At 66.3% G+C, this 16,171-nt stretch overlaps 3 protein-coding genes across 4 annotated transcripts; all 3 read left to right on the plus strand.

Moving 5' to 3' along the window:
• The first annotated feature begins 2,526 nt into the window (after window positions 1-2,526).
• Window positions 2,527-5,525, plus strand: SLC52A3 (solute carrier family 52 member 3). Its single transcript, XM_417443.8, has 5 exons — window positions 2,527-2,594; window positions 2,973-3,134; window positions 3,791-4,842; window positions 5,066-5,189; window positions 5,264-5,525. Exons 3-5 carry the CDS (start codon window positions 3,815-3,817, stop codon window positions 5,474-5,476), a joined length of 1,365 nt encoding a protein of 454 aa, XP_417443.4. The 5' UTR covers window positions 2,527-2,594; window positions 2,973-3,134; window positions 3,791-3,814; the 3' UTR covers window positions 5,477-5,525.
• Window positions 5,526-9,089: 3,564 nt separating this feature from the next.
• SCRT2 (scratch family transcriptional repressor 2) lies at window positions 9,090-14,052 on the plus strand. Of its 2 annotated transcripts, none has more exons than NM_001173522.2 (2): window positions 9,090-9,367; window positions 11,282-13,176. In NM_001173522.2, exons 1-2 carry the CDS (start codon window positions 9,244-9,246, stop codon window positions 11,986-11,988), a joined length of 831 nt encoding a protein of 276 aa, NP_001166993.2. In that variant the 5' UTR covers window positions 9,090-9,243; the 3' UTR covers window positions 11,989-13,176. The 2 variants fall into 2 exon arrangements, with proteins under 2 accessions (NP_001166993.2, XP_046758731.1); XM_046902775.1 differs by lacking the exon at window positions 9,090-9,367 and adding an exon at window positions 10,014-10,053 and having other exon boundaries at window positions 11,282-14,052.
• A 12-nt stretch (window positions 14,053-14,064) lies between these two features.
• On the plus strand, window positions 14,065-15,577 carry SRXN1 (sulfiredoxin 1). The gene is made up of 2 exons (XM_015296474.4): window positions 14,065-14,365; window positions 14,755-15,577. The coding sequence occupies exons 1-2, from the start codon at window positions 14,102-14,104 to the stop codon at window positions 14,956-14,958; spliced, it is 468 nt and encodes a 155-aa protein (XP_015151960.1). The 5' UTR covers window positions 14,065-14,101; the 3' UTR covers window positions 14,959-15,577.
• Window positions 15,578-16,171: the final 594 nt, after the last annotated feature.

The following is a 16,171-nucleotide window of genomic DNA, read 5'->3' on the forward strand; positions in this document are numbered from 1 at the left end:
GACAGCAGCCGTGCTCAGGGCCAGAGATGCACTGTGCTTGGGTGCAGGGGATCCGACAGATGGGGACGTGCCAGGTGTGAGGGCTTTGTCTGAGCAGTGGCGGCTGTGCTCGGACCCGCAGATGGTGGAAGGGCGGCTGTGCTGGGGCCAGGGCCGTGGCCGCAGCCATGCGAGTGCAGTGCCCTGGGGATGCGGCCCCTTTTGTTGGGCTCTCACCTCTGGCAGAGGCCCCTTCCCCAGGCGCCCCTCGCCAGCTTTCAACTTTCAACTTGACCTGCTCCATTCACATGGAAATGGGATGCAAATGGGGATGGGGAGCTGTGAGGAGGAGGAGAATGGAAGGGGAGGAAGGGGCCATAGGCAGCGACCCGCTGTTGGTCCCCGTTTTCTGGCTGGGCTCCCCAGTAAGGAGGTACCGCCTGCATGACAGGGCCCCCTCCACTGGGAAAACTGGGGTCCCACTGGTGGGTTGTACTCCTTACTGGGGATGCTCGGTGTGAGAAGGGCCTGGGGAATCACGGATAGAGCCCCACTCTCATCCAAGATGAGAGCCCACTCTCATCTGCTTCTCCCCACCCAAGAGGCCCTGCTGCGTTCTCACCCACGCTGGACGTGGCTTTGCATTTGGAGACACGGGGGGAGTTCCTGGTGGGCCGTTCACCTGCCTGATCCCAGCACAGCCCCATGGCCGGGGACCGCTCGGTGACCAAATGTTGCCATCTGCCTTGGGGCCTTCGCTCGCATCTGCCGGGGTGCAGAGGGGCCGGGGCTCAGCTGCCGTGCGGTGCAGCATGGGGTGGGGGGCAGCCCCCCCCTCCGGCACGGCAGGCTGCACGTGTCAGCTGGGTTGGGGCGAGAAGAGTGCGGCAGCACTCGGTCCTGTGCCCATCAACCCTTTGTGCCCCCCGGCCCCCGTGCCACAGCCAATTAGTCCTGGGTTTGGGCTCCTTTGTGCTGCAGGATGAACGAGGCACAGCCGCTGTCCCCTTGCTGCCCCCATCCCCACGGGGAGCAAAGGGCTCAGCTGTATCAGCCCCCGGTGCCGGGTGCCTCCTAGCAACGCAGGGCACACAGATGCAGAACCCCAGCACACCCCAAAGCCCGAACACCCGCCCTGTAGCCCACGTGGGGACAGCGGGGACGCCGCTGCTCCAGGTGCACGGGGTGGCTGCAGGGCACAGAGGTGCAGGGCGCAGGCAGGGCAATAAGGGACAGGCAGGGACAGGCAGGGCATTGCAGGAGGCAGCGCAGCGCAGCCCGCTCTCCCAGCGACACCCAGTGGGTGCTGGGGGAAGAGCCGCAGAGGGGGGAGCTGGGTGCTGGGACGAGCCTGTGCCAGGCTGTGCTGCCACAGGGCCCAGCTGGCCCTGCCCTCTGCAGCCCCTGCCAGCTCCTGAGGGCTGCAAGCATCGCATCTGCCAGCTCAAGGCACCGTTGGGCGCCTGGTCACGTCCCGCAGCCACCGTGCACCCCGTGCTGGCTGAGCAGGGCTGGAGGAGCGTTTGTGCACGATGCACGCCCGCAGGGACAGCCCCATCCGGGCCACATTCGGTGTTGCCGAGGCACACAGCTCGACCCACGGCCCTGCAGCCGTCCATCCCAGACAGCACTGCACGGAGGCATTTGCGCCCTCAAGGTGCAGCCTGGAATAGGTGGGACACAGTTCCGTTGAGGCCAAGGGCAAAGTCCGTGTCACAGCCAGGAATAACTGCCGGCACCCGGCCAAGCCAGGGCGTGCAGGTTCAGCAACAGCACTGCAGGGAGCACCTGGCATCGCAGCCAGGCAGCGGCACGCTGGGGCTGACCCTGGTGGTACGTGGGGACGGGAGGGGCTGGGCTGTCCCTGGGGGGGCACGGACAGAGCGGGCGGGGGCACTGTGTGCACTGCGGCTGAGTTTGGAGTGTTGAGGTCCCAGCCAGAGCCTGGGGGTGGGGTGTTGGGGGGGGGTCAGTGGGACCCAGTGGCTGTGCTGCTGCCAGAAGTGGGGAGCTGGGTGTGCTGGAGAGGGGAGGGAGGGAGGGGGGTGGGAAAGGGGGGGTGCCTGAGCCCCTCCAGCCGTTCCTTAATGGGATCACGGTGGGATGGCTGGGATCACAGCTGCTCCCTCTGCCCCCCAAGCACAAGGATTCGGGAGCTCCCTCAGGAAGAAGCCCCTCGCCCACCCCATTACCTCTCCAAAACCCACAGCACGTCACTTCTCACGCGCCGTTATGACTTTATCTCATCCCACCCCGCTCCAACAGCCGACCTGCCGCTCACATACGGGGTGGGACGCAGCTCACGTACCCCCCCACACACACACCCCCCAGGACCCGCTGGAACCCCCCGGCCCAGGACCCCCCCGGCTCCGAAGCACGGCGTCAGACCCCACCGCCGAGCGGGACAGCACGAGGTCAGAGGTCACGAGGTCACGTGGCCCCGCCCGGTTCCCCCCCGCCCCGGGGGTGCTCTGCCCGCCGGGAGCAGCACCCGGCGCTCCGCACGCTGCCACCCATCTGCATCCGGAGGCGGTCACGTGGCCGGCTGACGTCACCGCCCGGCAGCCCGGACTCGCTGCGCCGCGTGCCGCTCGCTGCCCGTCCCCCAAAGCGCAGTGAGTTCCTTACGGGGAGATGCCCCGGCGGTCACCCCGGCACCGGTCGGACCGGCCCGCTGCTGCTCCTCCCTCCCTCCCTATCTCCTTCCTCCCTTCTCCGTAACAAAAAGTCCCCACACCTCCCTGCCACGATGAGGTCATCCGCGGGCCGGAGCGCGGGGTTCCTCCACCGGGACTCAGCCCGGCGCTGGGGGTCACCCAACCCCGCAACCCCCCCCTCCTCCTCACCCCCCCCCTCCCATCCCCCCACCGCGGGGCTCGGGGCCGCTCGGGTCCCCCCCGCGCTGGGGTCGGGGCGGGCAGCAGGTGCTCGGGGCGGGCAGGGGCTGTGCGGGCTGAGTCAGCCCGCAGGTACGAGCCGGGGCCTGTTTGCAGGTGGGGCCGCGGGGCCTTTCTGCCCCACCGCCGCCGGAGAGGGCTGCAGTCGGTGGGGGCCGGCGGGAGGAGACGGGCTGCTGGGTGCTGCCTGCGGATGCGGAGGGAAGGGCGAGGCCTCGGGTCCCGGGAGAGCGGCTGCGTAGGACTCACGGCCCACAGGTGAGAGTCGCCAGGGCCTCAGGCCGTGCCAGGCCATGCTATGCCGTGCTAGGCCATGCTATGCCGTGCCAGGCTGTGCCAGGCCATGCTATGCCGTGCTATGCTGCGCCATGCCATGCTATGCCGTGCTATGCTGTGCCAGGCCATGCTATGCCGTGCTAGGCCATGCCAGGCCATGCTATGCTGTGCCATGCTGTGCTATACCAGGCCATACTAGGCCATACTACGCTGTGCCAGGCCGTGCTAGGCCTTTCCACGTCCTGCCAGGCCACGCTAGTCCATGTTAGGCCATGCTGTGCTAGGCTGTACTACGCCAGGCTGTGATGGGCCATGCCAGGCCATACCAGGCTGTGTTAGGCCATGCCAGGCTGTGCCATGCTAAGCTGTGTGCTGGCTCAGCTCCCCAGTTCCAGTCTCTGTGCCCCAAGCAGGGTGGGTGCCTCGTGCAGAGCAGGGGGCCTTGTGGGGTGCTGGGGGGCCCTGTGGTGGCACGAGGCCTCTCACTGCCAGCCAGGCTATGCCACTGTGCCAGTCCTGTGCTCACTGGGTGCTGCAGGAGAAGCAGTTGGGGCTGCCTGGGGGAGAGGGGACGTAGGCAGCGTTTGTGAGGGCCTGGGGGACAGAGCTGCACCACTGAACGAAGCTTCTCCCCACAGCACAGTGGCACCCAGCCCTGAGCCATGTCGCTGCTCACCCACCTTCTCGCCTGTGCCTTCGGCATGGGCTCCTGGGTGGCCATCAACGGGCTGTGGGTTGAGCTGCCGCTGCTGGTGACGGTGCTGCCAGAGCAGTGGGACCTGCCCTCCTACATCACCATCATCATCCAGATGGCCAACGTGGGGCCGCTCTTTGTCACCCTCATGCACCGCTTCTGGCCCGGCTCGCTGAAGGAGGTGGTCGTTATCTACGTGGTTGTGTCCGTGGGCATCGTGGCCTGCTTGCTGCTGGCCTTCCTCTGGGACTACACATCCCCCATCGTGGGGACCACCCACAGCACTGCATTCCTGATCCTCACCTTCTTCTTGGCCCTGGTTGACTGCACTTCCTCCGTCACCTTCCTACCCTTCATGATGCAGCTGCAGGCCCAATACCTCACCACCTTCTTCATAGGTGAAGGACTCAGCGGGCTGATCCCTGCTCTCATCGCCCTGGGCCAGGGCTCCGGCATCTCCAGCTGTGCCAATGTCAGCCAGATGGTCAACATCACTTCTGACAACGAGACCATGGAGGGCACTATCTTCAGGATGGAGACTCGCTACCTCCCAGCCCGCTTCTCTACCCTCATCTTCTTCCTCCTCATGACTGCAATGATGGTGGCCTGCTTGGTGGCTTTCTTCTTCCTGACCAGGCAGCCCAAGGTCTGGGAGCTCTCACAGCAGCAGTTGTGTCCCAGCACCATCATACTGAACTCCTTTGACCAGATCCTCGAGGATGACGGTGGCACGGGACGAGGCGAAGGCTACTCATGCCCAAAGAGCACCAAGCGGCCCATGGAGACCCACCCAGAGAAGGTCTCCTATTCTGTGGCCAAGCTTGCCTTCATCTACCTCCTTATCACTTGGGTGAGCTCTCTGACAAACGGGGTCCTGCCATCTGTGCAGTCCTACTCTTGCCTGCCATATGGCAACACCGCATATCACCTCTCGGCCACGCTCAGCTCCATGGCCAACCCTCTCGCCTGCATCGTGGCCATGGTCCTGCCCAGCAGGTAGGTGTGGGGGACCCAAAACAGCCCCATTTTGGGGTGCCGGGTGAGAGTCTCAGGGAGCTGGGTGTCCTCAGGGTGCGTGTGCCCTGGCATCAGAGACACCCAGGAAGGACGATGGGGCCAGCATGGAGCCTGCTCGCTGGGCAGCCCCCGCCACGGGGCTGTGCCTCTCTCTGTGCTGGGGTGGCAGCGCTGCCTGGTGTCACCTACCTGTCCCTTGCAGGTCCCTGGCCCTGCTGGGCACCCTCAGCCTCGCGGGCACAGGCTTCGGTGCCTACAACATGGCCATAGCAGTGATGAGCCCGTGCCCCCTCCTCCAGCATTCCCAGTGGGGCGACGCCATCATCGTAAGTCTTTGGGTCCCTCAGCCCTCAGGAGGGGTCTCGGGGTCCCCGCTGACCGCTCTTTCCTGTGCCACCAGATCCTCTCCTGGGTGCTCTTCACCGGAACGCTCTCCTACGTGAAGGTGATGGCCGGGGTCATCCTGCGGAGCCGCAGCCACAGTGCCCTGGTGTGGTACGGGGCTTTGGAGCAGCTGGGATCCCTGCTGGGAGCCCTGCTCATGTTCCCCCTCGTCAACATTTATGGCTTCTTCCAATCCGCCGACTACTGCAGCCTGCAGTGCCCAGTGTGAGCACAGTGTTCCTCTCGCGTTCAAACAAATAGAAGGAGTTTGCTCAGCCCTTTGGCCTGTGCCCGGACCTGCTGCTTTCCACCTCTCCTCACTGCACCGGGGGCTCAGCACCCTTGGGAGCAGTGTTAATGTTCCCTTTCGTGTTCTCCTTCTCATTCCCGTGCCCGTGCCGTAGTGGAGAGCAACGGCTGCCCTGGAACAGGGGGGCTGCAGCCATCTTCAGAGTGTGGAGACAAAGGTCCCCCTTGGAAAGCCAGCAGCATAAGGGGACACAGGCCCAGCGGGAAGGGGGTAACCTTCCCAGGGAGCCCTTCTGGGGCTCTGGCAATGCGTTCTGCTTTCTCCCCACTGCTCTGCACCCCACTGTGCCCCGCAGCAGCCCCCGCCCGGTCTGGCTGTACCCAGGGGGGGCACAGAGCTGCAGCACAGCCCCGTGCCCACAGCCGTACCATGAACAGCAGCGCAAGGCTGTCACACGGCATGGGGTGGCAGAACTGTGCCACCTGGTACCCGACTGCACCTCGGCTGTGCCAACAGGAGGTCCGGGGGGGTCCGGGGGGCAGCGTCAGCCCCCAGGCCGAGCAGCACTCGGTCGCCACACGCGCCTGCGCCCCTTCCCCGGGGCACGAGGCAGCCGGGCCTTTGTCCCCGGCTCTTTGTCTGGCAATCTGCTCCCCTCGGGAGCAGCAGCGACAGACCCGCTCTGCTGTGCCTTAACGACGCAGAGCCGAGCAGCCCCCGGCCCCGGCTGCGTCCCGGCCGCCTGCGGGAAGGACGCGGCTGGAATTGCTAATCGCCCACCGCCCCGCACGGCTCCCACGGCCTGCGCTCAGCACCGCGCATCCCCCGTGCGTGCAGGGGGAGCGTGGGGAGAGGGGCAGAGCGGGGGGCTGAGGAGCAGCGGCGGATGCGGGGGCACCGTGGGGGGTTTATCCCATCCCGAGAGCAGGGCGCATCCTACGTTCTTCGCGATGAGACCGTGAGCCAAAAGGATGCAGCCCTCCATCCCCCGCGCCCCACGTGAGGATGCTCCTGCCCGTCCCAGGCACACGGGTCCCCAAAGTCCCTCGCCAGCCCCTCTCTCCCCAGCACGGCACGGGGGAACAATCGCCTCCGAGCCCCGCGAGCGAGCAGGAATTATTTCCATACAGCTGCTCGGGAAGGCAGGGATGGGGATGCAGCCATCACCCAACCGCGCTCCGGGAGAACGCCCGGGCCTTTCTTCTGGCTCTCCCCCCTCCCCGCCGTGGTGGGGGCAGGTTTGGGGGGGCCCAGCCGCGCTGCAGTCAGCAATATTAGCACAGCTCCGCAGGACTGATTGCAGGTTATTAACATACATTATCTCAGTCCCCTGCCTCTGAAAGGAGCCAGTTCCTATTCCCCCTCTCCCAGCCCTCCCTCCCCCTGTCTTTTACACTTAATTACCTCCCTTATTACACCACAGCCTGGAGAGAGAAAAAATCACAGGGCAGCGGGCAGGCAGGCAAGCTCGGCCCAACTAGGGCGTAAGTAATTGCCCGTTCTGCAAACGTGCCTTCAAGAAAAGTGATCGCACACACACAGATAAATAAATAAAGAAGTGCGGGGCTGGGAGCCGGCGGCCGAGGGATGGAGGAGATGCTGGGGCCGACCCCAAGGCTGCACCTCGGGGAGAGGTGACCTTGGACTTGGATTGACGTCAGGGCCGCACCGCAGGGCCAGATGGGGCTCGTGCCATGGCCCCGGAGAGTGCTGCTGGGGGGAGTGGGGTGGGAGCCCCAGGCTGGGAACGGGAGTGGGGTGAGCTGTGGGGTGAGAGGTGCACCGGGCTATGGGATGCTGTGGGCAATGGGTACCCAGGGCTATGGTACAAGATGGGCTATGGGATGCTATAGGACATGGGGTAACCTGGGGTTATGGGGTGTCCTAGGCTATAGGATGCTGTGGGTACCCCAGTCTCTAGCGTGCCCTGGGTTATGGGATGCTATAGAATGTGGGGTACTCCGGGCTACAGTGTAACATGGGCTATGGGATGCTATAGAACTTGGGGTAACCCAGGTTAGGGGATGTCCTGGGCTATGGGGTGCTGTGGAACATGGGATACCCTAGGTTATGGGATGCCACACAAAGCAGTGAGTGTATGCTTGCCAGCCCCATACGAATGCAGAGCAGAGATGCCCCCAGCTCCTAGCACAGGTGAAGGAGCACGTGGCCACCACGTGCCACAGGCAGCGGTCGGATCGGGGTGCCACCGTGGGGTGCTGCTCTTGTCATCTGCGTGTGACACTGTGCGCCCAGCCAAAGGGCACCATCAGAACCCCACACTGACTGCCAGTGATGGACCTTGGGCTGCTCGGGGCTGAGTGCTGCCATGCTTGGTGCAGCACAGGGCTCGGGGACAGCGTGGCCTTTCCCCAGCTGCTCACAGAGGAGGGGGACGCTCACGGTGTAACGGGGAGCGCCGGCTTCAAGGGGACTGCAGGGCAAGGCAAGGCTGGCTGAGGTTCCCAAGCTGGTAGCAGGGCAGGGACTCACGGGGTCCTTTGTGCAGGGTCCTCCAGCTCGCTGTGCCCCACAAGCCCTTTGTCACCTCCAGCTGGCACAGGGGCTTGCTCCAGAGCTCCTGCAGCGGCTCCCAGCTCATTTTGCAGGGCGCTGGCCGTGCAGTGGGAGCAGTGACGGGCAGCGGAATTGCTCCAGCCAGGTCCCCGCTGTCACCTGCCAGCTGCAAGGACAGCCAGCTTGGGACCACGGCCTGCCAGCAAGAAGGGCCTCATCCTGTTCCGGGGGGGGGGGGGGGTCTGTGGGGACCATAGTGATCGGCTGTGCCGCGTGCTCAGTGCAGGGAAAGGAGGCGGGGGAGTGGGGGCTCCGGGAGGGAACAATGCACCGCCACGAGCCCGGCTATTGTTGTGGGCTGCGAAGGTCACGGCACTTCCCCCGGGACAGGGATAGGGATAGGGACATGGGAGAGGGACAGAAGGTGGGGAAAGGGACAAGGGAAGAGGGACGATGACAGGGAAAGGGACAGCGGGAAGGGATGGGGGTGGGACAGACGGGACAGTGAAGAGGGGCTGGGAACGGGGAGCAGGAATGGGGACGGAGAACAAGGGAAGGAACGAGGGAAAAATAAAGGGGTCATCGGAAAGGGACAGGAGACAGAGATAAAGACAGCGGAGAGGGACACGGAACGGGTTTAGCAACAAGGAACAGGGATGGAGATGAGGGATAGGAACCGGGACAGAGAATAGGAACAGTGACAGCGCCTGGACCCCCGCCCCGTCATTCACAGCCCCGGGGGCTGGCGGCAGGGAGACAAAGGCAGCAGGAGGCAGCACACCCCCACCCCCCCCCCCCCGCCCCATGTCCCCGCGTGTCCCCATTGTCCGCGGCTGGGGGGGGCGGGGGGGTGGGACGGAGGGAAGCAGGGAGCGAGGACCCAACACTGCCACGACGCTCCGGGGGGCTCGGGGGGCTCGGGGAGGGGGGGTTCGGGGCGCGGCCGGGCGGAGCGGCCCCCTCCCCCCCCGCCGCCTGCCTTCCTCCCCCTCCTCTTCCTCCTCCTCCCCCTCCTCCTCTCCTCCTCCTCCTCCTCAGCCTCCTCTCCTCCTCCTCCCCGCCGCCCGCCCCTCGCACTCCGCTCCCCGCTCCTCGCAGCCCGCACCACCGGCCCGGAGCGCAGCGCGGGGCCGGGGGCCGCCCCGGGCCGGGCCAGTGCCGGTACCGGGGCCGGTGGCGGTGCCGGTGCCGGAGCTGTCCAGTGCTGAAGGCTCCGGCCCGGCCCCGCCATGCCCCGCTCCTTCCTGGTGAAGAAGCTGAAGGCGGACGCGTTCCCTCTCGCCGGGGCCCCCGCGCCCCCCTACGCCCCCCTGGAGCCCCCCTACGCGCTGCCCGGCCCCGCTGCCGGAGATGGTGAGTGCGGTGCGGGGGGCTCCGGGGAACGCCCCCCCCACACCCCATTGTGTGCGCCCGACGGGGCAGCGGGGGGGATACGGGGGGTAATGCGGGAGCGAGACCGGGGGGCTCGGGGAGGGCAGGAAGAGGGCGACGAGGGGGTCCCAACGCTGCGTCCCGCGGGTCCCGTCCTTGTTCGCCTTTGTGGGTCCCCAACCCCCTCCCCAGCGCCACCAACCCCTGCCGAAGTTGGTCCTTGGGGACGCGGTGACAGCGGCAGCGCAGGGGATGGAGTCACGGCGGACCCCGCTCTCCCCGCGGTTGGGGGCAGCGAGGAGGGCTCCTTCCAGCGCAAGTTTTGGGGGGCACGAAGCAGCCGGGAGCGGGGCGGGGGGGGTGGGGGGGCCGGGCTGAGCGCCGTGCCTGCGGCTTTCATTGTTCGCAGCCCCGCTCCCCTCCGACAGCTCCGCGCGCGCTGTCACCTTCCCGGGCACAATGGGGGGGGGGGTGGGGGCAGCCCCCTCCCTGGCAGTGGGAGAGGTACGAAGGGTGGGCAGGAGGGTGGCGGGGCCCCCAGAACCCCGAGCTTCGGGGTGACACCGGGCCGGGCTCTGTGCGGGTCACCTGCGCTCAGCAGAGACCCCCGACGGGGAGAGCCGGGGGTGTGCCACGGGAGGGGACGGCGATGGGGACGTTTTTCCCAGGTCACGGTTCGGCTGCTCCCGGAGCCGCAGGCTGCGCTGGGTGCAGCGATGGGCCCGATCCAGCCCCATGCAGCCAACGCTGCGCTGCGTGTCCTCATTTCTGATGCCCAGCACAGGGGCGGGGGGCAATGCCCACGCAACCCGGGGGTCCCCTTCTCCTCCCCACCCTATGGGGAGCAGCAGCTGGTGGGGGAGGGATGCACTGCAGCTGGGCAGAAGCTGCCGACGCTGCTCTCCTGGAAATAACCTTGCTGCATGCTCGGAGGCAGCGTGAGAAATTGCTGAGCAGAGCGCTTTCTGCACAGCCCGTGCGACCGCACTGTCAGCACAGCGTGGGCAGCGGGGGGGCTGCACCGTGCCCCAGCCTCGCAGACCCCTCCCCACAGCAGCGCAGGGATCCCCCAGCCTCAATGGGACAAAGCGTGGGGGCTCCACAGCTGCAGCATGCCCTAGGCAGCCCGGATGAGGGGGTCCCAAAGGTGGGAGGGGGGCTGCATTTAGGGGTATTTTGCGGGGTGGGGTGTGCATACTGCCCCACAGACATGCATCAGCGCCGGTGAGCCTGGCAGTGTGCTGAGCCCCCCAACAGCCCCCACCATCACCACCAGCAGCAGGGATGCGTCCTCTGGAGCAGCTGGCAAGGGCCATTGTGCACAAGGCAGGTGACTGCCAGGACCAGTGTAGGGCAGCCTGGGTGGCCACGTGTCTCACTGCGTGTGCCCCGAGCTGCTGGCCCAGCTGGGAGGCACTGGGGGCACACAGCGCAGTGACCACCGCATGCTGGTAGCAGAGGGATAGAGACACTCATGGCATTGCTCTGGCGCAGGTCAAGAGTCAATTAGCCGAAGCCGTGAACAGATATGCATTGGTGTCACACGGGGTGGCACTGCCAGCATGGCCCTGAGCCCCCTCTGCCCCTGGGTCCCATGGGTCTCTGCCCTCAGTGTGAGCCCAGCACCCCCGGTGCCCCCTGCCACGTTCCTGAGGGAGACGGGGTGACATCTCCGAGCCCTTTTGTGCTCACCTCTGCCCTCTAACCCAATCCCTAGAAATAAGGAACTGGGGATAGGAGCAGAGCCCACCACCTCTGCATCCCGTCAGGCCAGCACCCAGGGCAGGCTCATCCCTTGTGCACACGAGGCAGCTCCGACACGCACGGACAGTGACCGCTGGGTATTTTCAGCTCACTGCTGGGCAGAGGAGGATGACCCACATGTCATCCCCGCAGGGTACCTGCAGCACTGCCTGGCGCCTGCTGGCTACAACCCCGACAAGAAGCAGGGGCTGCCGCCAGCACCTCCAGACCCGGCCTACGCGCCCGGCCAGGAGGAGTACAGCGATCCCGAGAGCCCCCAGTCCACCTTCTCCGCCCGCTACTTCAACGGGGAGGCGGCGGTGACGGACAGCTACTCCATGGACGCCTTCTTCATCACCGACGGGAGGTCGCGTCGACGCGGGGAGAGCCAACGCCGCGGCAGCCACCGCCACTCCTGCCCCGAGTGCGGCAAGACCTACGCCACCTCCTCCAACCTCAGCCGGCACAAGCAGACCCACCGCAGCCTGGACAGCAAGATGGCCAGGAAGTGCCCGACCTGCGGCAAGGCGTACGTCTCCATGCCCGCCCTGGCCATGCACGTCCTCACCCACAACCTCAAGCACAAGTGCGACGTCTGCGGCAAAGCCTTCAGCCGGCCCTGGCTGCTGCAGGGCCACATGCGTTCGCACACCGGGGAGAAGCCCTTTGGCTGCTCTCACTGCGGGAAGGCCTTCGCCGACCGCTCCAACCTGCGCGCCCACATGCAGACCCACTCCGCCTTCAAGCACTACAAGTGCAAGCAGTGCGAGAAGACCTTCGCCCTCAAGTCGTACCTCAACAAGCACTACGAGTCCGCCTGCTTCAAGGGCTCCGAACACAGCTGTGCAATAGGGAACTAGTCCCCGTGCCCCCCCTCCTCCGCCCCCCCCCCCCCCGCCCCGACCCCACCGCACCTCCCCTCCCACCTCCACCCCCTCCCCATCCTGGTGCCAGCTGCCGCTACGGGGCTGGAGGATGCTTCCCACATCTCCCACACCCCTAAATAGAAAGGAGCCCCCAGCCCCCGGGAAGGGCCGGATGCAGTCCCCGCAGCCAGGCAGGTCTCTCTGCAGGGACTGCCCCGGGAGCACCGCCTGCACCCGGGCCAGACCTTCCCCAGCTCGCGACGCTCACCCCTATTTATTTAATTTATTCCTATTATTTATTTAGAGCTGCTGCTTCTCCTCCCAGGAACCGCCGGGGAGAAAAGACACTCGCCCGGTCCGTAGCAAGGACAGGACCGTGGGGCGAGGAGCCAGGCGGGACTGACGGACCCCCCCCCCCACCCCGCTGCCCCCACCCACACGGGCACAGCCCCTGGGGCAGAACTCCCACCCGAACCCTCGGCCCCTATTGGGCTGCTCCCTTCCCCCCTCCCCCCTGGCCAACCCCAGACCCCTCTGCCCTCACCCCCCGCCCACCCCGGGAAGGGTCAGTGGCACCGCAGAGCCCGGGTGAGTCTATTTAATTGACGCTCTTATTTATATTATTTATTCCTTCTGCTTTTCACTATTTATTTGCCAAGACCGGAGGCGGATCGCCGTGCCCGGGACGCAGCCGCGGGGACACGGATGGGGACGCAGCCCCAAGAGACAGAACCCCACACCGCCAGCTCCCGCTCTGCTCCCTGCACGGGGACGAAGCAGCGATTCTATGCAACCCCCGTCCCGCAGCGAGCCGCTCCTACCTCGGGCCTCGGCACCCAGGGGCTCAGCCCGGCTCTCCCTTTGCAGTCTTCCTGCTCCGTCTTCCTCCCACCGCAGTCTTCCTCCCGCCGTGCCCGTGGCTCCCAGGGTCACTTTGAGCCCCGTGGGCAGCCCGAGCCGCAGCGTTTTTCGTGCGTCCCCTCGGGCAGCGCAGCGCGCGGGGCTGCCCCGTGTGTTATACTGTACATAGCGGATACCACAGCAATAATTTTTTCCGTGCATGATCGCTTTTCTTTTTCTGCCAGGTTTTGTATTGGACAGGCCGCGGTAAGAGGAGAACCGACCGCCCGCAGTATTACTTGTAATGCAATTCAGGGATATAAAAGGGACTTCTGCCACTACCAGGTGTGTCTCGGGCTGTTTGTGCACGCGGCGGTGGGTGGGCAGCAGGTGCTCCGTGCACATCCTCAGAGGGCAGCGGTGGCACCTGCAGTGAGGGCTCTGCAAGCAGTGCTGCACCCCAATATCGGCACTGCACCCCAATATCGGCACTGCACCCCAATATCAGCACTGCACCCCAATATCGGCACTGCATCCCGCTTGCAGAAAGCACCAGGGGGAGCAGCAGCAGCAGAGCACCGATCTGAAAGCAAAGCAAAGCAAAGTGCGGAGTCCCAGCAGTGGGGTGGGGATTGTGGGAACTGCCCAGCTGGGATCACGGGGTGTTGTGTCCCGAATCCACCAATGGGGCTCTGCTGTGCTGTCCTTCCTCATCCTCACCGTCAGCGGTGAAGGGCGGAGGGGTCACCCAGCGCTGCGTGGGACGCTGCCCATGGGATGTGACCCTGAGTCAGCACTGGGGATAGAGAACCGTGCAGCTGGGGCAGGGGGTGTACAGGGCTCGGGACAGGGGTGTGGGGGGCTCGGAACAGGGGGCGTGGGGGACCCAAACTTTTCCCCAGAACCTCTCCACCACTGGGGACATTGATTCCAAGAAATGACCCAGAAATGTCCCAGAACATCCATCCCAGCCAGGAACCGGACCCGGTGACCTCTGTTTCTTCTAATCCGGGATATCCCACAGCTCCACGAATACAGACCCACGGCTGAAGCTCCCCCCGACTCCTCCTCCCCTCCCCCCCCCCACCCCCCGGTCTATCCGTGTCGGTTCCACGCAGCTCCAGGCGGTGACCCCACTCTCCGATCCTCAGCGCACGGCCCCCGGGCTGCTCAGTGCCCCATTGCCCCATCCCCGACGGCACCGCCGCCCCCGGGCTGCGGGACCAACCCCTTCCGCGGTCTCACCGTGACGCTGCAAAGCGCGGCGATGGCGGCGGGCGGAGGGCGGGCGGCGCTGCGGGGAGCGGCGCTGCGCGGGGCGGGGGGGGGCGGTGCGGGGCGCGGAGCGGCGGAGCGGCGGCCGGAGGTGGCGGCGGTGGCCATGGCCGAGGAGGAGGGGAACGGCGGCACCGGGAGTATCCACACGCAGCACATCGCCGCCGTACACAACGTGCCCATGAGCGTCCTCATCCGGCCCATCCCCTCTGTGTTGGAGCCGGAGAAAGTGCGGAGTTTGGTGCGGACCCTGCAGGTGGGTGCGGGGACGGGGGGGGTGAGGAGACGGCGGGGCCGGGGTGTATCGAGGGGTCCGGGGTGCCGGAGGGGTCGGGGGTGCCGGAAGGGTCACAGGTGCAGGGAGGGCGCGGGGTCGGATGTGCCGAGGGGTTCGGGGTTCCGGGAAGCCCGGGGTGTTGGGGCTGTGGGGGTCAAAGGTGCTGGAAGTGCATGGGGTCGGGAGTGCCGGGTTCTATGCGGCGCGGAGGGGTCGGGGGTGCCGAAGGGACCCGGGGTGCCGGGAGGGTTCGGGGGTCGGGGCTGCGCGGGGTCGGGCCGCCCCGGTTTCGGGGGTGCCGGGGCACTGCCGAGGAAGCGCGCAGCACCGTGAGTCTCTCCATCCTTCTTCGCCTTCTCTCCCCCCAGGAGGACCCCGAGCAGGTCCCCCCCATCGACGTGCTATGGATCAAGGGCAGCCAGGGCGGGGACTACTTCTACTCCTTCGGGGGGTGTCACCGCTACGCGGCGCACCGCGAGCTTAACCGGGACACCATCCCCGCCAAGATCATCCCGTCCACGCTCAGCGACCTCCGCACCTACCTGGGCTCCTCCACGCCCGAACTGCTCTGAGTCGGAACCCCCCGGCCCGGGGCTGAGCCGGGCACCGCGCCCGCCTCAGGCGCTGCGGTTGGGATGGGGTCGCGGGGGGTCCCGGTGCCGGTGGGTGTCACTGGCGGCCGGGAGGTGGCGACCGTGTGCCGCGGGAACGGGACGGGGAGGGACCGGACCGGGACATCGCGAAGCGAGACATCTCCGAACCGGGACCGGCCCGAACCGGACATCACGAAGCAGGAACTCTGCGAACCAGGATATCTCCAGACTGAGACATCCCCAAACCGGTGCAGCACCGAACCGGAGCAGCACCCAACCGGGCACAGCTGGGCCGGAACATCTCTGAACCGGGAGGGAGTGAGTCGAGCTGGGGCACGTGGAACTGGGACGGGACAAAGCCAGACCCAGGCACCGCCGAAGCAGGGCACCGCCGAACTGGGACACACACGAACCAGGACAAACCTGTGCCGGGGCACACACCACCCCCAGCCTTCCCACCGCCACTCCAGGCTCACCTGTGCTGTGCCCCAGAGCCGCCTGCTCCATCCTCAGATGCATCCCACAGCCCCTTCTCCATGGGGTTGTCTCCAAGGGACACCCGCTGCTGCTCTGGGAATAAAGGTGACCAAACCCCCTGGTCCGTGTGTCGGCGCTGGGAGTGGCGGGGGCCGGGAGCAGCTGTGAGATGGGGCACAGGGACTTGTGGGGTGGGGATGGATGCTGTGCTGGTACCCAGTGCTGTGCCAGTGGACAGGCACTGTGCTGGGCGTTGGGTGCTCTGATGGGGATAGATGTGGGGTCAGTCCATGCTGCCGTGGGATTGACTCTACTCTGCTGCTGAGTGCAGTTGCACCGCGCTGGGTGCTCTCAGCTCTGCAAACGCCACGTCTTCACCCCGTGTGCAAGCTGGAAAAACCACACTGAGCATCCCACAGCTATCCGGCATCCCTCCGAGCCAGGAACCGGGGAGGGGAAAGGCCACTGACTCACCCCATTGCACCGTGAGTCAGCAGCGGGACTGGGACAGGAACCGCGTCCGGACACTCTGCCCGCTGGCCACACTCCATGCCAGCTGGATCCTGTCCTTCAAGGGCAGGAACGGGAGCTGGGAGGAGGGCACGGGCAGCTCTGCGGGGGTTTGCGGCCATCCCTTTGCACAGCAGCACGCACAGCGCTGCTCGGGGAACGCTTTGCCTCTACTGCGTTTCCGCAGGAAGGGCCGGCTGGGCCG

Source organism: Gallus gallus, chromosome 20 (assembly GCF_016699485.2).
Source record: "Gallus gallus isolate bGalGal1 chromosome 20, bGalGal1.mat.broiler.GRCg7b, whole genome shotgun sequence".
NCBI lineage: Eukaryota > Metazoa > Chordata > Aves > Galliformes > Phasianidae > Gallus > Gallus gallus.